The 24,521-nt window shown below is 43.3% G+C and overlaps 1 protein-coding gene across 5 annotated transcripts in view; it reads left to right on the top strand.

Moving 5' to 3' along the window:
- The window catches only part of LOC140195279 (ras association domain-containing protein 8-like), a 78,574-nt gene extending 57,675 nt beyond the window's left edge, over positions 1–20,899 (top strand). For 2 of the 5 annotated variants that reach the window (XM_072253356.1, XM_072253357.1), the window contains 2 exons: positions 3,944–4,070; positions 18,373–20,899. In XM_072253356.1, the coding sequence (XP_072109457.1) occupies positions 3,944–4,070; positions 18,373–18,482 (237 nt within the window). In that variant the 3' untranslated portion in view covers positions 18,483–20,899. Of the gene's footprint in view, positions 1–3,943; positions 4,071–10,354; positions 10,547–18,372 lie in introns of all 5 variants that reach the window. The other 3 variants (XR_011885408.1, XR_011885406.1, XR_011885407.1) reach the window with 3 other exon arrangements.
- The last annotated feature ends 3,622 nt before the right edge of the window (positions 20,900–24,521 follow it).

The raw sequence follows: 24,521 nt of genomic DNA, 5'->3' as shown, positions 1-24,521 counted from the left end.
AAAAGTGCCTGAAAAGAATAGTATGAGATAGATCAGAAAGAGAATTCAGGGAGAGAATGCTTAAAATGATGGTGGTATGACTGTGTCACCATAATAGATACATATGAGGCTAGGCCCAAGAAAATCGACTAATCTAAGATCAATCCATTCCTTTCCTCCTACATTGCCCTTCATTTTTCTATCATCCATGTGCCTAAAAATAACCCCTAATGTATCTGCATCTACCACCAACCCCAGCAGAGATTTCCATGCACCCACAACTCTCTGTGTTACAAAAAAGACTTCTGACACCCCCCCCCAACATGCCTGCTTATGGGGTCCAAGACATTACCTCTTCAGGAATGAGGATTGATCTCCAAGATAGTGCTAACTGCAACTCAAAAAATAAAATTCAAGTGGATAAATTATTTTTCAAAGTTTATATATTTGGATCCTTTTGCTTTATACTTATAAACATATTGAAATTGAGAGAACTGTCATTTGACTGAGAGTAGTTGGAGGCAGAAGGCCATTGCAATGACGACCCATTGGAGAACTCTGTCATTGAGACTGAATTATAGTACTGTGCAAAAATCTTAAGCACGTGTATATATAGCTAGAGTGCCTAAGATTTTTTTGCACAGTACTACACATAAGGCCAACTCAGTAAAACAAATTTGCCAATATTTAATAAATTACTACCTTTAAAAGCTACATGGTGTCATCATCACCTGCTGTGCTTAATGATTATAAATATTTCACAGTATGAGTTCACCCAGTTGTATGTGCTGTGGTGGTGCTGCTCAATGCCAAAAGGCTAGGCACCTGGCTGGTGTTATACAACCTCAGAGAATGCTTAAATAATAGGATTCCAGTTCACAATTCTCCCATAGTAGCTGACAACCTCTAGACCAGGGGTTCCCAATCCTTCTTATGCCATGGACCTCACTAGGGAGTCTGTGGACCCAAGGTTGGGAACCCCTGCCCTAGAGTAAACTCTCCAGATTCACTTGAAGTGTCCTTTTAGGGAGACAGGATTCTGGTACCCATGGAAAAGAAAATCATCTGGTGTGAAGGAACTTATCATTTGGTTTAATCCACTGAAAAAACTGACTGTATTCCCACTGACTTGGGAAATACTTGGCAAATCATGATTGACTCCAGGGGCTTTCAGCATAAGAAAGCTTCCAAAGCCAATGAAAAGTCTGAATATTGTAAAATCTAATCCAGTGAGGCAGGTATTGTCATAGGGACTGGAGTTTACCATTCAGCCTCTTGAGCTGATTCCATCATTGTAAGAGATTCCATCTAGTCTTACACAATTTACCATCTCTGTTCCATACCTCTTGAGGTTATCATTCTTTTTTTAGTTTGAAATTTCCAAGTTTCCCTTCCATTCGCAGCCCCATGGAGAGAGTCCCACATTTCCTTGAGCCCTAGCAGGAAGAAGTGTAGTGCTATTCTTCTCCTTATGAGAGGATTGCTCCTAATAAGAGTTCCTCCCCTAGTTCTTAATTTAAGCAAGGTGGCAGTTGTAGCTCAGTGGGAGCACCGTCATTTCTGTCAGAACCTTGTCAATATAAACCCCACCATAAGACAAGAAATGAAGTGTTGCCTTCCTGAAGGTGTAAAAAGAAAGTCTGTGTTCTAACTTAGATTCAGCATTACCATTATGTGCCGTGTCATATGACATATGACATAGGCGATCATGGTCTTTCCGTGACCATGACAGTTCTCGGCAGATTTTGCCATTGCCCTCTTCTGGGCAGTGCCTTCTTTACAAGTTGGGTGACCCCAGCCATTGTCTGCCTGGTGTTGGTGGTCACATAACCAGAACTATGATATGCACCAGCTACTCATATGACCATCCACCATCAAGAAGGCAGCTCATCACCACCTCCTCAAGGGCAACTAGTAATGGGCAATAAATGTTGGCTTAGCTGGCAATGCCCGCATTCCGTAAATGAATAAATAAGAAAAACAAAAAAAAAAATCTCCCATGGCCTCACATAGCCCTCATTGGGGTGCTAAACAGATGCTGCACCTTGCCCAAGGGTGACCTGCAGGCTAGTGGAGGGAAGGAGTGCCTTACACCTTCTTTTAGTAGAAATGTATCTCCACCCCTCCACTTAGATCAGGGGTCCACAGGCCTCTTGGTTAATAGTAGTGGGCCATGCCATTAAAAAGGTTGGGATCCCCTGACTTAGATTAAGGTAACCAATCTTATGTATTTCCAGGAAGAGCAGAGAATGTGGTTGCTATGCTGATCAATATTTATACTTCGTTGAGCATTTGTGAGAGCTTGCTGTGTGCTAACTGGATGCTTTGTTCCTTACATTATATACTTTGGCTGATAAGCATTTTGCAAAAGCCCAGAGGCTATGTCGTAGTAATTCCCATAAATAAAATAATTTCTCTACATCTACTCCTAGTGAATCCTTCTGAAACTTACACACTTCAATAACAATTCTCTTAAATTTCTAACTGTCTGCTCCCTTTAGTAATCCTTTATTTTATTTATTTAGAGATACAGTACATTAACAGGTCCTCCTGGCCCAGTGAGCCTACACTGTACAGTTACACCCATGTTGCTGATTAATCTACCAACCCATACCTCTTTGGAACATGGGAAGAAACCAGAGCACCCTGAGGAAACCTACGTGTCATTGGGAGCACTGAATTTGAGTCATTGAGGTTGTAAACAATGTTGCACTAACCGCCACACTACCATCCTGCCCCAATCATCTAGAATATTTCTGATGCAACATCTTACCTACCCCACCTGCTATCCTGCTATCATTCTGGTGATGAGAGGCTTTGCCTACCCCAGCAGATGATACCAACGTAGCGGGCTGCATCTCAAATAACAAAGAGTTGGGGTACAGGAAGAAGACAGACAGCTGAGTGACATGGTGACATGGCAACAACCTCTCCCTCAACGTCAACAAAACAAACGAGCTGATCATTGACTTCAGAAAGGGAGGGCGTTGCACAGGCTCCCGTTTACATCACAGTGTTGAGGTTGAGAGTTGAGAGATTTAAGAGATGTGAACTTAGCCAAAAGCCTGTCCTGGTCCAACACGTTGATGTCACACCCAAGAAAGCTCACCAATTTCTTCAGAAGCCTAACAAATTGGCATATTCTCATCAAACTTTACCAATTTTCATTGATGCACCATAGAAAGGCTTCTGTCTGGGTGCATGGTTGCTTGGCATGGCAGCTGCTCTGCACAAGAAACTTCAGAAAGTTATTGATGTAGTTCAGTACATCACAGCAAGCAGCCTCCCCTCTATGAAGCAACACTCACAAAATGCTGGAGGAACTCACCAGATCAGGCAGCAAAATGAATAAACATTTAACGTTTTGGTCAAGACTCTTCATCAGGACTGAAAAGGAAGGGGGAAGAAGCCAGAATATGAATCTTGACCCAAGATGCTGACTGTTTATTCATTTCCATTGATGCTGCCTGGCCTGTTGAGTTCTTCCAGTATTTTGTGTGTGTTGCTGTGGATCTCCAGCATCTGCAGAATCTCCTGTGTTCCCCTCTATGGACTCAGTCTATACAAATCCGCGTCTCAGTAAAGGTGTCAACATAATTGAAGACCCCACCCATTGGAGTCTCTCCCTTTTCCCATCGGGCAGAAGATACAGAAGCCTGAAATTGCACACCACCAAGCTGAAGGACAGCTTCTATCCCATTGACATCAGACAGTTATATGATAAGATCTAATCTTGACTTCTCAATCTATCTCGTCAAGATCTTGCACTTTATCATTCACCTGCACTGTACTTTATCAGTAGCTTTTACACTTTACTGTACATTGTGATTGTTTTACCATATTCGAGATCAGTGTACTATTGTAATGATCTGATCTGTATGAACAGTATGACAAGCTTTTCACTGTATCTCAATACATGTGACAATAATAAACCAACACCAAATGCTCTCTTTCCCTCATACAGAGGAAACAATGTGAAGTGGAAGATCTGACCAAGGATCTGCGCCAGGCAAACCTCCTCCAGTTCATTCAAAGGACTGGCAGTAAGGTCAGCATCCTCCCTGTGCAGGAGGGCTCGGCTGAGGTAGCAGGTGAGTGAGAAATATGCCTTACGTGTCTTAGTGCTTGCTCTACTCTTTTATATTGCTCGATCAAATCTTCCTTCACACTATTTTTATACCCCTCAATTTCTAAGTGTTCGAAATCTAACATCTCAGTCTTCAATATAACTAATGGCTGAACATCCATTGTCCTGGGTATACAGAATTCTAGAGATTTACAAACCTCTGCACAGAGAAATTTCTCCTCATCTAAGTGCTAAGTGGCAGATCTTTTGAACTATTCTGCTCTCCACCCCCGTTCTGAATTCCTCAGCTGGAGGAGACAACATTCATTATCTACCCTGAAAGTCACTCTCAGAAGCTCATAAACCTCAATATAACACGAGTTTACTGCAACATCTTTGTAACCCGGCTCAGGCCAGGCACCGAACCACTGTGTGCATCAACGTTGAGGTCAGTATATCCTTTCACAGGTATGGAGATCTAAATTGCACACAGTTCTCCAGTAGAAGTGCTGTCCAATCATTGAAATCGAGATGCTGTACAATCTCAGCAGGACCTTCCCACTAAGTACCTAAAACACCCTTGCAATGAAAGCCTTTCTGTCCCAATCAGTCTCATTTTGCCTTCCTAACCACTTGCTGACTCTGCAAGTCCATATCCTGTAAACCAGACCACCAAGATCCCCCTGCAGGATGGCATTAATCAGTTTCTCACAATTTAAGAAATATTTTCCTGTTTATTCTTACTAGAGTGCTTTTTGCTTCTCACACTGTGCCTGATCTACCCCTTCTTACTCTTCCACAAAATCCTTGTTCTTGCAGCCTCTTTGTGTCCTCCTCACAGCTCAATTTCTTTCTTAGCTTTATGTCATCCGAACCTTGGAAATATTATATTTCATCATTTCCAATGTAAATTGTGAATAAGCGAGAGTCCAGAATAATCCTCGTGGCACTCCACTCATCAAAGGCTGAAACCAACACAGCTGTGTCCACTTCTTTTCCTAGTACTTTATCAAGGCTCATGGCTTACCCTGTCCCAACCCTGGTAAGCACTTATTTAAGGTAACAACCTGCCTGTGGGGCTTGCATCTTCTCCCAGGATCAGGTGGGTTTCCTCTGGATGCTCTGCTGTCCAATGACATGTGGATTAGTCGGTTAGACAGCCACTGTAATTGGCCCTAGTGTGCTGCTGAGTGTGCGTGGTGTGCTGGTTTGTTGTTGAGCGTGAGTGGTCGAATGTGGCAAGAGTCGATGAGAATGTGGAGAGAGTGAAATTGGAGTAATATGGGACTAGTTTCGATGGGTGGTGGATAGTCAGTGCAGACTTGATGGACTGATGGTGGAAATCTGCAGATGCTGGAAATCCAAGCAACACACACAAAATGCTGGAGGAACTCAGCAGGCCAGGCAGCACCTATGGGAAAGAGTACAGTCGACATTTCGGCAGGACTTGGCCCAAAATGTCAACTGTACTTTTTACCATAAATGGTGCCTCATCTGATGAGATCTTCCAGCATTTTGTGTGTGTTTGATGGGTTGATGGGCTTCTTTCTGTTTTGTGTCTCTCTGTGACTCTATGATACCATTTGAAAATCCAAACATACGAGATCCTCTGGTTCCCCTGAACCACTCTCCTCATTACATCCTGAAAAAATGTTAACATTTCCTTCATAAAAACATTCTATCCCTCCATTAATTTGTCCTTAAAACAGAACTCCAGCATTTTAATGCAATGGATGTTAGGGGAATCTCATTAGTTCTTTTCTTTCTTCCTTTATATTATCTATAGACTTTGCCTGTCTGTAGGACCTACTGTTTTTTGACTATGATCCAGCCCCTTTAAGGGGTGTTCTTGTGATTCAGTTGCACATATTCAGGTTCTGACTAACTGTTGTACCTCAAAAAATACAAGGGCATGCACAAGGGGGTAAAGAGCACAAAGACCAGTGCAGTGGTTATTTGAAAACAAAGCAAAACCGCTGAGAGGTTAAGCCAGGGTACTCAACACAGTATGGTGTGCTTCCAAATAATGACCTTCCAAATTGGAAAAAGGTACGTTCAATCCTTTATGAAACCAGCAAAGATGAAAGATCTTATAACAGTAACAAAAACTAACAAAACTAAATTAATGATATAACGATCTTAGTGTTCTAATCACCGAAACTAAGCATTCTAATTAGCAATACTAAGCATAATTAGCGGTGGAACTAAATTCGTGTAACTAATTTGGTTCGACTGTTGTCAACAAGAGAATATCATTCCCCGCGGCTCACTCTCTCAACTAACTAACTCAGGTAAATACGTAACTATAGTCATTTGCTTCCACCACGCCCCAAACACATGGTAAGTTACCATAATAAGTGCACCACAAAATACAATACAGACAGAAAATAGATACATGGCTCCTACAAGCAACAGTAGGTCTTAGGAAACAGGCATCCTCACAGAGTCTCTACTAAGATCAGGTCAGGAACCTTTGCCACAGTTGAGAAAAGAAAGGAAGGCAATTCAAGCAAAGGGACCCCTGTACTTGTTCAGTGTTGGAGTCATAGTACAATTTGACCTGTGGCATATTCTGAAAAGTCCATGTGATTGTCTCACTGTCTTCCTCCAATGTCTAATGCCAACACCAATTTCATTGCCTACACTCTGATCGAAGGTAGCAAGTCCACACATGTCACTTGTTACTTGTTCTGTTTGAGCTTGAACTTTTGAATGTAATCTGTGCTTCTGAATGTAAAGCACTGAAATCCATGGTCCACCTGATGGTAAGTCACCTAGCCCACCATCAGAGCTATTCAAACTTCTACTAGTGGAAGTTCTACTTCTACTCTACGCTTCTTTTTGGATTCCAGACCTAATCAGTTCCCCTCTACCACCACTCTGCTCTGTCTAGCAGAATTAGTCCTTACTCTTAATAATTTCTCCTTTGGCTCCTCCCACTTCCTCCAAACTAAAGGTGTAGCTATGGGCACCCGTATGGGTCCTAGCTATGCCTGCCTTTTTGTCGGGTTTGTGGAACAATCTATGTTCCGTGCCTATTCTGGTATCTGTCCCCCACTTTTCCTTCGCTACATCGACGACTGCATTGGCGCTGCTTCCTGCACGCATGCAGAACTCGTTGACTTTATTAACTTTGCCTCCAACTTTCACCCTGCCCTCAAGTTTACCTTGTCCATTTCCGACACCTCCCTCCCTTTCTAGATCTTTCTGTCTCTGTCTCTGGAGACAGCTTATCCACTGATGTCTACTATAAGCCTACTGACTCTCACAGCTATCTGGACTATTCCTCTTCTCACCCTGTCTCTTGCAAAAACGCCATCCCCTTCTCGCAATTCCTCCGTCTCCGCCGCATCTGCTCTCAGGATGAGGTTTTTCATTCTAGGATGAGGGAGATGTCTTCCTTTTTTAAAGAAAGGGGCTTCCCTTCCTCCACTATCAACTCTACCCTTAAACGCATCTCCCCCATTTCACGTACATCTGCTCTCACTCCATCCTCCCGCCACCCCACTAGGAATAGGGTTCCCCTGGTCCTCACCTACCACCCCACCAGCCTCCGGGTCCAACATATTATTCTCCGTAACTTCCGCCACCTCCAACGGGATCCCACCACTAAGCACATCTTTCCCTCCCCCCCTCTCTCTGCATTCCGCAGGGATCGCTCCCTACACAACTCCCTTGTCCATTCGTCCCCCCATCCCTCCCCACTGATCTCCCTCCTGGCACTTATCCGTGTAAGGGGAACAAGTGCTACACATGCCTTTACACTTCTTCCCTTACCACAATTCAGGGCCCCAAACAATCCTTCCAGGTGAGGCAACACTTCACCTGTGAGTCGACTGGGGTGATATACTGCGTCCGGTGCTCCCGATGTGGCCTTTTATATATTGGCAAGACCCGACGCAGACTGGGAGACCGCTTTGCTGAACATCTACACTCTGTCCACCAGAGAAAGCAGGATCTCCCAGTGGGCACACATTTTAATTCCACATCCCATTCCCATTCTGACATGTCTATCCACGACCTCCTCTACTGTAAAGATGAAGCCACACTCAGGTTGGAGGAACAACACCTTATATTCCGTCTGGGTAGCCTCCAACCTGATGGCATGAACATCGACTTCTCTAACTTCCGCTAAGGCCCCACCTCCCCCTCGTACCCCATCTATTACTTATTTTTATACACACATTCTTTCTCTCACTCTCCTTTTCCTCCCTCTGTCCCTCTGACTATTCCTCTTGCCCATCCTCTGGGTCCCCCCCCCCTTGTCTTTCTTCCCGGTCCTCCTGTCCCATGATCCTCTCGTATCCCCTTTTGCCTATCACCTGTCCAATTCTTGGCTCCATCCCTCCCCCTCCTGTCTTCTCCTATCATTTTGGATCTCCCCCTCCCCCTCCAACTTTCAAATCCCTTACTCACTCTTCCTTCAGTTAGTCCTGACGAAGGGTCTCGGCCTGAAACGTCGACTGCACCTCTTCCTACAGATGCTGCTTGGCCTGCTGCATTCACCAGCAACTTTGATGTGTGTTGCTTGAATTTCCAGCATCTGCAGAATTCCTGTTGTCCTACTGGTGGTACTGAGTTTGCCTTTAACTTCTTACTCTGTGAGTTGTAATGACTTGGGTGTTTTGAACCATACCTGCAGTGTCCATGATCTCTAAGTACTAAATTTGACTAAGGTCATCTAACAGACCCCAGGTCTATGTAGAAAATTACTACTGTTATATCCTGGCTGCCTGCATGTGCTTTTAGTTAGGGTATTCATTTACATGAATGGGATGGAAATGCAACTGGACACTTATAGTGAATCAGTGCATGCCTAATGGCAATACCATGTTTGTTTTATCGTGCAGCAGAAGACATGAGCAGAATAACAGTCCATTTACAAGGGCCTGGCTTTAAACTGCTCTCAGTCTGATTTACATAAAGATCACTGTAATTAATCCCGGTATCTCCTGCCTGATGAATGATTACTGGGGCCAGGTTTACTTTCCTGCATCCTGTTATTTAGGAGGAGGTGTGTGTAGTGTATTTAATATTTGAGTAATATTGTAAATACATTGTTTGATTACGCATTCTTTGTTGTTTCCATAATTCATTGCGGGCTTGATGTAAGAAGTTTGCCACCACCTCATATCTCAGCACTTCACTGAAGTAAAAACGAAGTGGACATGTTTTCCCTGGCTCCCGTGTTCTTCTTCTGATTAATTTCTGGAGTTATAAAACATAACAGTGGTGATGAGGAAGTTTTGAAACAAACCCAAGACAACTACCTACTTGTTGAAGCGCAGCGAGATGGTTCAGTTAAAAAAAAACAGCATATTATTTTCTTTGGGGAGAGAGAGCGAGAGAGAGAGAGAGAGAGAGAGAGAGATGGTTGAGTTAAAAAAAAGGGCAGAAAAAGGGCGAAATTCACAGGTTCATAAACAATGAGTGCCGGGTGATAATAATCATTAAAAAAACAGAAATAGCTCACTACATCAGAAAGATAGATGTGTTCAATTGCACAACAGATAACTGGATGATATATACTGAATGATTTGAGCTGTATTTTGAAGCAAATGAAATAGCCAATGAAAAATGAGTGCCAAAGTTGCTGAGTGCAATAGGTGGCAAAGCATCATTTGCTTAGAGGTTTAACTGCTCCAAACCAAACCAGCCAAAATAAGCTTGGTGATATCCTCAACATAAGGTGGGAACATTTCGTACCAAAACCATTGTCGATTGCCAGTTTAGGTTTCAAAATCATGCTCAAAAGGAAGGGCTTTTCAATTTACATGGCTGAATTCCTCACCATAAACAAGTACAAATGGCTTTATCACTATGATAGGCTTATTTTTAGAGTAGCATCTGCACTTGTACTCTGGCAGAAAGCTATGGACCAGGAGCTGCAAGGCTGCCCAGGCTCTCAATCTTACTTGGATGACATCATTGTTACCAGTAAGGATGAAAATCTCAAAACAGCATTAAAAAGATTAGAAGATTGTGGGCTCAGAGCATGACACAACAAGTGTGAATTTTTAAACCAAGCATCACTTACTGCGATTACATGATTGATGTGCGAGATTTACACAAGTGTGCTGAGAAAATTTAAACAGTAGTTGATGCTCCAAGGCCAAAGGATATGCACAGTTGTGATCCTTTTAGGATTTGTCTATTACCATAACAGATTGCTGCACACACATCTTTTGCTACTAGTGCAAAGGAGTTTAAACAGCGCACAAAAGGTTGTCACCCACTGCCTCGTTGGCATGTTAAGCACATTTCAGAATTGTATACAATCACATTTTCTTTTTCCGGTTTCTGATGTAGACGGTGTTGACAACATGGAATCTACAGATTTTAGGACTGGCTTATTTATACTATTTTTATTGAAGAAATTATTGATTCATTACGTCGAATTCCAAAGGAGCAAAGGTCATGAAGCACAGAAGAATTGCTAGTTCATTTAAAGAGGAATGGCTGAATGAAGCAGGAGAAACTGCTACACCAAAAGCTCATGAGGTCAGGAGCATGCAGCTACGAGAAATATTTATGTACAATATAGAAACTGGTGTTACGTGTGTGTATTGCCATGATACAAAAGTTACTGGAGAATTTGCAAGTGGGAAGAAGTGGAGTGATATTTAGAAACTTGACATTTTATGCTGTCATTTAGCAAGCATATCACATATGGACGGTGTGCAAAAGCTCTGGCAAGAAAATCCTTCATTACCTACTATAGGCTTGCTATGTATATTTTGTGAGCATGCAGATGAATGAGGGAAAAAATGATCAAGCCTAGAGGAGATCAAAGTTCTTATTGACAATGTTTTGCTAGTTGTTAGGATGAATACCTCTATATATAAAATTCAGTGTGCACACATTGTTGTCACTGGGCAAAAAATTGCACAACACGAGTTTCGTGCACACTAGTCATTATAAATTAGAGGGAACATTGGTGGTGACATCAGAGACTGTACTCACAAATTTTGATCTATATCGTCCAGTGAAGCTTGCCTATGATGCCATGCCTTATGGTACAGGTGCAATCACATCACACGTTATGAGGATGGAAGTGAAACACTCCATAGCCTTTGCATCAACTTCTTCACCACTGTAGAGAAAAATTATGCTCAGATTGACAGAGAGGCCTTGAGTCTGGTTTGGGGTGTGAGGTGTTTCAACCAGTCCTTCTATGGGACAGGGTTTATTCTCATTACTGATCATCAACCACTTGTGTCCATTGTCAATTAACAGAAGCGTGTCCCAATAATAGCAGCAACACTAATGCCAAAATAGCTGTTTCTTGGATGGCACGAGATTAATTCAAGAGGACAACTGATCATGGAAATGCTGTTGGATTGTTCCCTTTACTCTTGGAAAAGGAATTGTCTGAAAAATTTACAAAAGAGGACACTCCTCGTGCTGTATTCTCCCTAATGCAAATTAAAACGCATTATCAAAATGTAAGTGCTGGCTCGAAGCTTTGTCTGGTGGCCTGACATAGGCCCACAGATCGAGCAGCTGGCCATGCACTGTTCACAATCTCTAATTGTTTCCTTACTGCCGCAGAGGAAAATTACGCACAGATTGACAGAGGAGTCTTGAGTCTGGTTTTGGGTGTAAAACTTTTCAACCAATACCTGTGCAGGAACCACTAGTGCAGGATCATCAGCCACTAGTGCCCATTTTCAATCCACAGAAGAGAGTACCACTAACAGCAGCAGCACAAGTAAAGGGATGAGCTCTGCTTCTTAGAGGGCACAATTACTACATTGGATTCAAGAGGACAACCAATCAAGGAAATGCTGATAGATTGTCCCATTTACCCTTGGAAAAGGAAATATTTACAAAAGATGATAATCTTCTTGACATATTCTCCCTAATGCAAATCAAAAGCCTCCCTATTATGCCACAGATGATCCAAAGGGAAATCAGTAAAGACCCCACACTGTCTCAGGGCTACATGGTAACCCAAAATGGCTGGAATGTGCAGCAGAAATTTCAATTCCCCCATTTTTACCAGTGCCTTATGTGATTGCTTTCTGGATAGTAACCAGATGGACAACGGGTGACAATATAGCCAGTGAAAGAAGGCTGGGGTTATGGCTGTCTGAAATCAAATAGCTTTTAAACAGGTCTCCCAAATACAACAGTGGCTTTCCTACATACAGGGCTCAAGACAGCATTACACCCTTTTAATACCAATACAGTTCATAGAAGTTGCGTAATGAAAATGGTGTCCATTGGGAGATTCTTGGAATCGCACAGAGATTTCCCTGTGTAATTCTGCATTGAGAGAGACTGTTATATAGATAGTTTCAGTGTGGTGCTCTCAATTCTCAGCATTTAGCCCAGCAGGTGTCAACTTCGCAGCCAGCCCAATAAAAATGACACTCTTCCAGTCTCGAGAGAGCATTGGCACTGAATGTGTAGCCCCCACAATGATGAGGGGGAGAAATGAGAGAATGTAAGTCGGTATGAGACGGACACGGACTGGCTGAAGGTAACATGTTCTTTTTGTATTGGGGTCACGACACACTCAGATCAGCAGTCGGGCGCTCCTAGGACAAGCACTACGGGCTCCACAAGGATATGAATGCGGTCTCTGAATTCCTGCTGCCCAGCCAAACACCTACACCAGTGGTGCCACTTCCTGGGGCTGAAGGAAAAGCAGGTGACGGGAGCTTGGATGATTCCCACAGAGGGCAGAGTGAGCTGTAGCTTTGAGAGTGCGAGCTGTGGCAGAGATCAGCAGCAGCAGGCTGCGATGATCTTGACCTTCAGTGGCAGCACAATGTCTGCTGGAAGTAGTGTCAAAGGACAAAGAATGCAGTTTGAGGGAGACAAGCTTATTAAAATCTAACTGTTCTGATTGAAAATATCCTTGCAAGTGAATTCTGTGCTGTATTTTCGATATCAGTTTGGGCGTATTTAGCTATAGAAAAATAAATCAAGTGGCAATCAACATTTTATTATTTATTTACAGGCCTTTCTGGCCCTTCCATCCACGCCACTCAGCAACCCCCTGATTTAATCCCAGCCTAATCACGGGACAGTTTACAATGGCCACTTAACCTACCAACCGGTATGTCTTTGGACATCGGGAGGGAGCCCACTCGATTATGGGGAGAACATGCTAACTCATTACAGGCAGCGTCGGGAATTGAACCTGGGTTGCTGGTACTGTAAAGCGTCGTGCTAACCTGTACACTACCATGCTGCCCTGTGAGCCAGTGAAGCTCCCAATGGGCAGGAAGGTACCAGAAGCCATTGCAAATGAGCTCTTCTCTAACTCTGATTCCAACTGTGCGATGCTCTGTCAGTGTGTTGTAGAAATAAAATGTTATTTCTGTAATCCTTCAAGCTCAGAGGTTCAGCTCCATGGAGCATAAGGAGGTATCTTCCATAAGAATCCACAGCAATCCAGCAAATAATCAAAAATCCCTTTAAACACCAGGCCAGTTTCAGAATAGATTCATTGTGTGCAGCAGACGCAAGATGTTAGGTGTACATATGTGATCCAAAATGGCAGGGCAGAAACCAAATGAACAATGCCAGAAACCTGATGTGAATACTGGTTGTTCTATGAACTTTGGGGCATGCATGGGACAAGAGTGTAGAATCACACAGTTCAATGTAATCAGAAAAATCAAGGAATTCCATAATGAAGATCATAGTAAAAGTCACTCACATGTGAGGATCCATAGGGAATCTGTTTGAGTTTCTGTCTCTTGGTGCTACTGGTCAATCATTAACTGGAGGTTTCTGGCAACAGGCTCTGAAATTACACCTTTATGTTTCTACGACTAACTTCTTTGTCTACCTGAGCATTATAAATGCATTCTGAACTTTTAAGTTTGCTAATGTCTGGTTGCAAGTTCTGAGAAACATGGCCTGAAAGGCAACTTGTTTTTGATTAAATAGACTTGGGCAGAAATGAAAATCCTAGGGAGCCTGTGACTGGGTTGGGACTGTACTGACATTCTCTATGTTGCTTAACTGTGCATTTCCTTCAAAGAGCAATGTCATTCACCTCTACCATTTCCTACACGGGGTCCACACTGACGTTCAGGAGGGTCAGTAGTGTGGTAGGTTGTGGGAGTGGGAGCGAGTCTTGGCATTTATAGCAAGAGGATTCGAGTACAGGAGCAGGGAGGTATTACTGCAGTTGTACAAGACCTTGGTGAGACCACACCTGGAGTATTGTGTGCAGTTTTGGTCCCCTAATCTGAGGAAAGACATCCTTGCCATAGAGGGAGTACAAAGAAGGTTCACCAGGTTGATTCCTGGGATGGCAGGACTTTCATATGATGAAAGACTGGATGAACTAGGCTTATACTTGTTGGAACTTAGAAGATTGAGGGGGGATCTGATTGAAACGTATAAAATCCTAAAGGGATTGGACAGGCTAGATGCAGGAAGATTGCTCCCGATGTTGGGGAAGTCCAGAACGAGGGGTCACAGTTTGAGGATAAAGGGGAAGCCTTTTAGGACCGAGATTAGGAAAAACTTCTTCACACAGAGAGTGGTGAATCTGTGGAATTCTCTGCCACAGGAAACAGTTGAGGCCAGTTCATTGGCTATATTTAAGAGGGAGTTAGATATGGCCCTTGTGGCTAAAGGGATCAGGGGTATGGAGGGAAGGCTGGTACAGGGTTCTGAGTTGGATGATCAGCCATGATCATACTGAATGGCGGTGCAGGCTTGAAGGGCCGAATGGCCTACTCCTGCACCTATTTTCTATGTGTTTCTATGTGTTATGCATCTACTCTGGGGACACTAGAAAGTCAAAGCTCTCACCCATTTTCAGTTCTTAACAGACGGGTGTTACACATTAGTGATGAAAGAGCAATCTTCTCTTATGTGGTTCAACACTGTAAGAAGGATGCATGTTATACTTTAACCAGACCTTTACACATCAGTGTGAACTAGCATTCAATTACCTCAGGAATTCCAGCAAAACGTTACCGGTGCTGAATTCATAAATTGTCTACTTTTGTACTGCTTGTAGACTTGAAGGAGCAGCAGAATTTATTCAGCCACAGCAAGCTTCCTTTTCGATCTCTGCATTCTGATGATACCCCCATCCCATTGTGTGATGTCCCACAATCAGAAATGGATCCATCACATCAAAAATGGATCAAGTGAATGGTGGAGAGGAAGGGAAAGAGCAAGGAAAACTGAAAAACACAGTGATGGGGCTGATGGAGATGTTGCCTTGGGGTGCCAGTAATTTGGATTCAATTATAACTTCTGTCACTTTCCGCATGTCTCCTCCTGATGCTCCAGTTTCCATTCGCATCCCAAAGACATGTTGTAACGTAGCGGTCCCCAACCACCTGGTCGTAAATCATGTGCTACCGGGCCGTAAGGAAACAATATGATTTGGCGATATAGGTCAGCTGCACCTTTCCTCATTCCCTGTCACGCCCACTGTTGGAACTTGAACGCACGTGAGGTCATTACGCATGCGTCATCCACGTCAACGCGGGAAGATCAACTCCTTGAGCTTGCAAATGACGGCGGGCTGAAAAGTATGTTTGATATAATATCTCTGCCAGCATTCTGGATCAAAGTCAATGCTAAGTATCCTGAGATAGCCACGAAAGCACTGAAAACGTTGCTTCCATTTCCAACACCATATCGCTGCAATGAATGCAACGAAAACTAAATTGTGGAATAGACTGGACAAAAGGAAAGCCCTTCGAGTATCGCTGTCTCCCATCACCCCTCGATAGGACAATCTTGTTGTGGGAAAACAAGTATTCAGCCAACGACTCCCACTGATTCAGCGATATTGCTGCGTTGCAATGATTTTATATGTTCATACCAGGAAAATATGCACTGTGTGTTTAATATTAAATTCGTTAGAGAAACCCTTTTAGAAACAAAATTGACTGTATTAGCCACTTACCACCTATATTCTGGTCGTGATTAACCACCCCCGCCCCGAACAGAATGGCCAAAAACGATTTGTAGAGAAAAAATCGGCACGTACATGCATGCGCATTGGTGCCCGCGCAGGGCTTCATGGTCATTGTAGTCTTTCTCGGGGTAAACACAATGTATTTGAACGCTACTCTTGTCTGTTGGCAACCCTACCCCGCCCCCACCCCCGGTCGGCCGGTCCGCAAGAATATTGTCAATATTAAACCAGTCCGCAGCGCAGAAAAGTTTGGGGACCCCTGTTGTAACGTGCCCCTTGTGCAGGGTTTCCCAACCTTTTTTATGCTTTGGAGCCTTACCATTAACTAAGAAGGTCCATGAACCCTGGGATGGGAACCCCTTCTCTAGTACGTGGGTGAGTGGTAGTATCTGGGAGGAGCTGGTGGAAATGTGGGGCGAATAAAATGGGATTTGTGCAAATGGTTGGTTCTTGGTTAGAACAGGCTTGTGGGTTGAAGGGGCTTGGTGTGTGCTGCATCTCTCTACAGCTCTGTGAAATATAAAATCTGACTGTTAGGAAGTTCTTTCAACTCTTCAACACTAAAGGGAAATCAAATGAAAGTGAAAATCACAAAAGATTCAAGTGGTATTGAAAGAAAATGGGCAGATTCAATCATTTTCTAAGTGATTAGGATGGAACAGAAGCATAGTGGTTATCACACCACTTTACAGTACAGTTGATCCAGATTCAATTCCCAGCATTGTCTGTAAGGAGTTTATATGTTCTCCCCATGACCGTGTGGGTTTCCTCCAAGTGCTCCAGTTTCCTCCCACAGCCCAAAGGGAGGAAATCTGAAATGACTCAAAATGAAACTTGGGTGTTATATCAGGCAGTTCTACTCCAGCAAAGACTGATCAGTTTGTGGAATGGTGTGCTAGAGGTGAAAATCACCCAGTCATTTGTGGATTGTGAAAGGGTGCGGGGAAGAGATTTCTTTACAGCTGTATGCCTTGAGTTTAGGGCCTGGATGGATAACAACACTCTTGCAGTGAAGGAAATGCAAGGCGTGCAAAAGACCTAAGCATAGCTAAAAGACTATGTCTTTGTCTTTAATGTTTGCTGTATCTGTACTGCATTGAAACCAAACAGACACAAAATGCTGGAGGGACTCAGCTGGTCAGGCAGCATCCTTGGGAATGAATAAACAGTCGATGTTTTGAGCCGAGACCCTTCTTCAGGAAGGGAGAAGACGCTGGGGGGAGGGGAAGGAGGATAGCTAGAAGGTGATAGGCGAAGCCAGGTGGTTGAGAAAGGTAAAGGGCTGGAGAGGTAGGAATCTGATGGGAGAGGAGAGTGGACACAGGAGAAAGCAAAGAAGGAGGGGACCTAAGGGGAGACACCACTTTCTCCCTTATTAGGGAGAGAGAGAGAGCCTGTGGTATGTCAAATATTGGGTGAATGAGTAGTCTTTGAGTTAATGTGGCCTTCCTGCCAGCTTGAACTTGTTTGGCTATTCTCCTCTAACCTCCCTTATAACGAGGCATTTTCTCCAACAGGACTGCCACTCAGTGTATGTTTTTTATTTTTCACACCATTCTCTGTAAACTCTAGAGACTGTTGTGCATGTTGGTTCCCCTCTTGCTGTGCGACACCTCTCTGCCCCGTTCCTAAGGAGAGAGAGCGCCTGTGGTATGTCGAATTGGTCGGGTGAATGATTGTTTTTTCTGTACTGCAAATCATGGTCTCTCTTGAGGGCTTAGGATTTGCTTGCTTGGTGGGTGGTGGGTGCTGATGCTTTTTTTTGCTGAACTAAATGGGAGAGGGGAGCGTTGATACTTTACTGCTGTTTGTATGTGGGGTGAGGAGTAGGGGAGCTTTGGGGTTCTAACGTTTTTACTGTCATTCACTCTTGGATACTCCTGTTTTTATGGATGTCTGCGAAGAGTAAGAATTTCAGGTTGTGTATTGTATACATTCTCTGATATTAAATGGAACTGTGGAACATTTGAAAATCCCAGGAGCTCAGCAGATACTCAAACCACCCTGTCTGGCATCAACAATCATTCCACGGTCAAAGTCACTTCCATCACATTTCTTCCCCCATTCTGATGTTTGCTCTGAACAACAACTGAACCTCTTGACCATGTCTGCATGCTTTCATGCATTGAATTGCTGCCACATGATTGGCCGATTAGATATTTGCATTAAGGAGCAAGTGTCCAGGTGTACCTAATAAGGTGGCCACTGAATGTATTTCATTGGTGATCAGAGGAGTATTTGGGGTGCCATAGTGATCCAATCAGTAAGCAGTGTTTAATTAGTTGTTTACAATTTACTTCCAATCAAATTTTAATTACTGATCAAGGAAGTTATTGACATTTTCTTTTTTGATTCTTTGATGCACCTTACACTAAGGTAACTTGTATTTTTCATCCATCTTTCTTCTCTTCTTCCTCAGATCCTCTGCTCTATCTAGACTCGCTGAACCATGGAACATCTCAAGCCAAAACAAAAGATCTTCCCATCACATTGATTTCTGTCTTCAACCAAGAAGGCATTTATGTATAACTGCTTCATCTTACGATGACATGGATTCTCTTAAGTTCAACTGGTTACTACAATGTGCATGCCTTACTCTGACAGATTTAGCTCTGGTGATGTTGATCAGTATTAGATAAGAAAAAAAATCACTGAAGCACTGGAGGTATTACAAAGGGGCTTGCTATTGCATGAGTATGAATCTAGCTTTAACACTCCCACCACAAGAAGGTGACCTGCATCCAGTTGTTTCATGGATTTTGATCTGGATCTTAGATTGGAACTGAAATTCTTACATTGACTGCATTTACAGTGTCTTAAAATGGTTTTATCACACATATATGGATATGATACTGAAAATTATATTGCATATAACATGTGTATATTGAAAATGTCCAATGCCAAATGCCAGCAAGAATGTATGGATCTGTTCCTATATCTTATGGTCTTGTGTACTGATCCCAACAGTATGTGGACACCATGCCTAATAATTAACTTAATTACTTTATAGAGATATGGAATTGCATGTGGTAAGATGCACATCATACAAGCAAAATTTTACAATTTGTAAAATGCTGGACTTGGCAGTGTACCTGGTTAATTCAGTTGGTACTTGAATATGTATTTGGAAACAAAAAGAACATTTATGTCAATGTGGTAACAATCTATCTAGTAGCTAGTAGTTTCAAGGCAGTTTGTCCACCTCTGGTCCCCACCTGGCACTCAGCTCTCGCCTGTGGCTCCCTGTAGCTGTTTGCATGCGACAGCGGCCACACCCTGGGCAACGGCTTTGACAAGCCAGCTAAACCAGGTGAGGGTAGCTGACGGGTCTCAAACTCTCGGTGAGATAAGCAGTTATCTATCCCAGCATGTGAAGACAGACTCCGGCTGATTGAGCGGATGGGACCAATGGAAGGTCCAACGGTCAAGAAGGCGGTCTCTGCAAGCGTCGTGGAACGTGTAGAGCACGACAAGACACAGAAGATGTCCTGGTCATCCACTGCTCCTAGTCCCATCTCCAGCCATCTCGACTCTGTCTTGCCACTGGATCCAGATGGGAATTGGGAAGAGAGAGTGAAGCTGACACTGTGCAACTCTCCCTCACTTAAATCCAAATCAAGCGCTAGTCTCGACACCATCAGAGCCGGCTGGTGGCGCAGTGACATCAGCACTGAACTCCGGAGTGAAAGTTCCCGAGTTCGAATCCAATCGGGCGCTCCCACGCACGCTTTCCATCCTGCCAGGTTGAGTGTCGAGCTGGCAACTCAACCTCGTAAAAAAGTACTAATGGTGTTGAGGTCTTCATCGGTGATGATGAGCGAACCTTAGTAGCTAGCTGTTATATATAGACCTGATATGAGAATTGTGTTTAATAGGATGCATACTATACTTGAATACCCATAGGCCTGACACTGTCATTAACCGGCAAATTGTCTGTTGCTCTGCAGTGGAATGAAATCTCTTTCATATATATGGTTCATTGGTTCCATTTAATATCAGAGAATGTATAGAGTATACAACCTGAAATTCTTACTCTGCGCAGACATCCACAAAAACAGAAAAGAATCCCAAAGAATGAACGAAAGAAAAAAATGAAGAACCCCAAAGCCCCCTCTCCCTGCCTCCCAAGCACAAGCAGCAGCAAAGCATCAACCTCCCACTCTCCCTCCCCACCCATTTCAGCAGGAAGCATCAGCACCCACCACCCAGCAAGCAAGCAACAGCAAAGCCCCCAAAGAGAGACCATGATCTGCAGTCCAACAAAGGCCATTGTTTCCCCACCAATTCAACATGCCACAGGCTTTCTCTCTCTCACTAACAAGGGTTTGAGAGGTATCACCCATCCCACAGTAAGCGGGGAGACCAACAAACAGTCGCTGTTATGATGTTACAGACTGCCGCGTTGCTTTTTTATTCCGAGATTCTCCAACTCGAGAATCGGCAGCAAACTCACCCCACCATCGAGAGAGGGAGAGAGAGAGTGAACGCTCAAGTACACAGGCCTCTGACAGCCGCATCCGCCGTCAAGGTGTTCCATTTCTCCCGAGATGTCTCAGGCAGCAACACCGGCATGGAATCGGTTGCCTACATGGCCTCACCCCAGAGGTGTGTATCTTCCAGGCTGCTCTTGGATATGTTGAAAGTGGCCTGTCTGTGAGCTCCGGGAACAGGAACTCATCCATCATGAAAAAAGGCAGTTTGAGTGCAGGTGCAGATTACGGACTCTGACAGAACCCCAGCCACCCTGAAAAGAGACATTAAAGAGAAGAATTTAATGTCGCTTGGATCAGTGCTGAGATTGCAGCCAATCTTTTTGTTCAGCACCAAGAGAGGCAGCACTGGTGATACATTCAGTACATTTAGAAAACATTGCAAATACTGAAGTGCTGATTAATTAGAGTTAAGGCATTTATTTTTTCATAAATAAACTCCGAAGTTTTCCAACAGCATTTGCTTAATGTTATTGGCTCAGAAAGAACACAAACGGACTTGCAAACAGAAAGGTAGAAGGTTTATAATCACCTCTTTATATTCAGCATTTTAGAATTAATTTATTACTACAGTGCAAGGAGGTTTACGAAAATGATTCCAGGATTGAGCGTTCCATGGCTCTGGGCTCACTGGATTTTAGAAGAATGAGGGTGACCTCATTGAAACCTATCGAATGTTAAAAGGCCTCAAGAGAGTGGATGTGGAGAGAGTGTTTCCTATAATGGGGGAGTCCGAGACCGGAGGACATAGCCTCAGAATAGAGGGGCGTCTTTTTAGAATAGAGTTGAGAAATTTCTTTAGCCAGAGTGTGGTGAATCAGTGGAGTTTGTTGCCACAGGCAGAGGCTGGTAGGTTCTTGATTAGTCAGGGCATGAAGGGGTACAGGGAGAAGGCAGGAGATTGGGGCTGAGAGAGAAAATGAATCAACCATGATGAAATAACAGAGCAGCCTCGATGGGCCAAATAGCCTAATCCAGCTCCCATATCTTATGGTCTAATGAACAGGACCAGAAAGCACTGCCATGGGTCGTGTAAGTGGCCGAGCAGTTCACAACCATACTTTCAACTAATTGTCCAATTGATTGTCAGACTCCTTCTGAAAACCACTTTATTATTAACCCTGTCTACCTCACAGAGCAGCAGGTTTGTCTAAATTGCTAGCTTTGTCAGGATTGTCCTGATGTCTTCAGGATTTAAAGATTGCAAGACTGGGCACTGGCACATGCAGCTGAAAAAACCATTGGGGAATCAATAGAAATTGCATATTTTGAACATTGCCATTTTAGTCATAAAAATATTGAATGTAGGAAGAGGAAAGTCTTTTTGACCAGATGGGCTCGACAGACAAAGGAGGTTATTAGGGTGAACCATTCAGATTTTCATGGAGTAACCTTGATCATCACCCACATGAATATTAGTGACACATAAACCACATTACTTCACCTAATTAACACACACACACAAAATGCTGGAGAAACTCAGCAAGGCAGGCAGCATCTATTGAAATGAGTAAGCAGTTGATGTTTCAGGCCGAGACACTTCTTCAGGACTGGAAAGATGCCCAAATAAAAGGGTGGGAGGAGGGGAAGGAGGATAGCCAGAAGGTGATAGGTGAAGCCAGGTAGGTAGGAAAGGTCAAGGGCTGGAGAGGAAGGAATCTGATAGGAGAGGAAGTAAGTGAAATATACTCAGGAGTCACTTAGTCACATTCATAGTGTCCTCCTGAACATCCTGTATGTCCCACAGGTATTCTGGGCATTTGCAATGAACCCCAAGTGTTGCCCACATTATTTTGACTCAACAATACAAAACACTAGGATGAACGTTATACAGAGCATTCTCAGCTGTTGACATACACAACAGGTATCCAGGTCTCAACACAAGCACAGACGTTTCTAAGCACCATTTAAAAAACAGCAGTGTCCTAGGATCTTTGCTTGAGTGGCAGCCCGCTGCTGCTCTGTTCAGCGAAAGACATTCAGCTCCCCTCATTAGCAGTTCATCAAAGGCCTGCACTCATTTGGGACAAGGCTGATTGACAGATTGCCGCATGATCACTGGAGCCTGCTGAAACCTAGTAGGGTTGACAACTGTGACAGTGGTGTCACTCAATGACAGCAGAAAAGCAGAACGATTCAGCAAGGCTGCTGTCCAAGCCCAAAATCTTACAGTGATGATCAAAAGCAAAAGAAGGCACCTATTATCTGGAGAAAGAATCTGTTTCTCAGCATGACAGACAGGAAGGATATGTTTACTTTGGGGAACTGCAGTACTTGTTCATCAGGGCTAAAATAGTTAAATTACTAGGCCAGGCTGCACAGACAAGGCATTGTTTTCATTTTCATCTACAAAGGATGAGCTATTTGAGGTGTTCTGCTGATCCCATTGGATGAAGTAAATAAACAGAAAACAAAACTGTGATTCATAAATTTTTGTTCAGTGTGGGCATTAATGTTTATGGAGCCATCACAAATAAATGGAGTTGAAACAAATCAAGCCATGATTTAATGTTGGAAGAGACTAAAAGGTCTCAAAGCTTATTCCTGTTTTATCTATGCTTCCTTTGTTCCACTCTTTATCTCACAAACCTTATTGTTCTGTGCGGTTCAGCTCACATTTGTTATGCACACTAGAGATTAGAACTGTAGTCCAGTATATCATTTAAATTGTACACTGCCACATCTGTGTCTGTGTTCAACTGCACTACCATTCCAACCTGTTTAAAAATAAACCTGTAGGTTGTGCCATATGGAGTTAGCACATAGCCAAAGCATAAAAATTATTTTGTCTGAAGAAGACTAGAATGTAGTCAAGCCATGTCATGCTCATATGCAATCCAGGGCAACACACACAAAATGCTGGAGGACCTCGGCAGGCCGGGCGGCGTCTATGAAAAGAGTAAACAGTCAATGTTTCGGGCTGAGATGCATTGCTTGGAAACTAAAAAAACACTCCTGAAAGCAAACAGTCCAGGTTGAGCTGAACACTCTCTCTCAGAAAGCCTGCTAATGACATGGGCATGTTCTTGCTGTGAACTGTAGCGAGGACAATAGGCTCCTACTCCATGCAGCTAATTAAAGATGGCAGAGGACCTAAAAGGTCCCAAAATCTGACAATGCACTTGATGCAAATCTATTGGGATCAATTTGAAACAATCCAATGTAAACTGATGGTCAAATTTTTCCTGAATGATGTGCCCTGAATCACGATGGTTCACAGACATTCTTATCCCTGCAGTACACAAAGTCATCGAATCCACAGGGCTCTGGCATGCCTTCTACTAGAGATAGCTGTGCAAATGAGTTGCTGAATTGTGGATCTGAAAGGAGGAAACAATGTGAGGCATGATGTACCTACTTTGAATAGTGAATGGACTTGTGACTGAACCATTGAAGCTGCAACTGAGAAATATAGAAGTTTTTGTTCACACAGTGAATGGTCAGGGAAAGAATCCAAGAAAATTTCACTCTCATTCTTCAACACAAAGATAACAATAAATTTCTAACTTATAATTGCTCTAATCACTTACTTAAATTTAACATTTAGAACATAGATAAATATACAAAACTACAATGGTAGCACATTCCAACAAGCAGACTTTGACTATTCAATACTGGTGACTGTTCCAAAAAAGACAGGCACCTAAAACATACCCCTTTTGTTATGGAGCTGAGGGATGGCGCCATGAATATACAACTAACCAGAAGGTTAAGCGACAAAAGAGATCTGTCCTGCACTGTGGAAGTGTTTTATTTCTTGAAGACTTGTTCTTATTTTAGTTCATCCATAAATATCTTATCCTATACTCTTGGCAAAATTTCAGATGGTGACAAGAGGGCGTACAGAAGCGTGGTAGATCAGCTAGTTGAGTGGTGTCAAAAAAAAACAATCTTGCACTCAACGTTGGTAAAACCAAGGAATTGATTGTGGGTTTCAGAAAGAGTAAGACAAGGGCACACACAGCAGTCCTCATCAGTGGATCAGCAGTGGAAAGGGTGAGCAGATTCAAGTTCCTGGATGTCAATATTCTTGAGGATCTATCCTGGGCCCAACATATTGATGCAGCTACAAAGAAGG

Source organism: Mobula birostris, chromosome 3 (genome assembly GCF_030028105.1).
Source record: "Mobula birostris isolate sMobBir1 chromosome 3, sMobBir1.hap1, whole genome shotgun sequence".
NCBI lineage: Eukaryota > Metazoa > Chordata > Chondrichthyes > Myliobatiformes > Myliobatidae > Mobula > Mobula birostris.
This window is presented reverse-complemented; position numbering and strand designations above follow the sequence as displayed.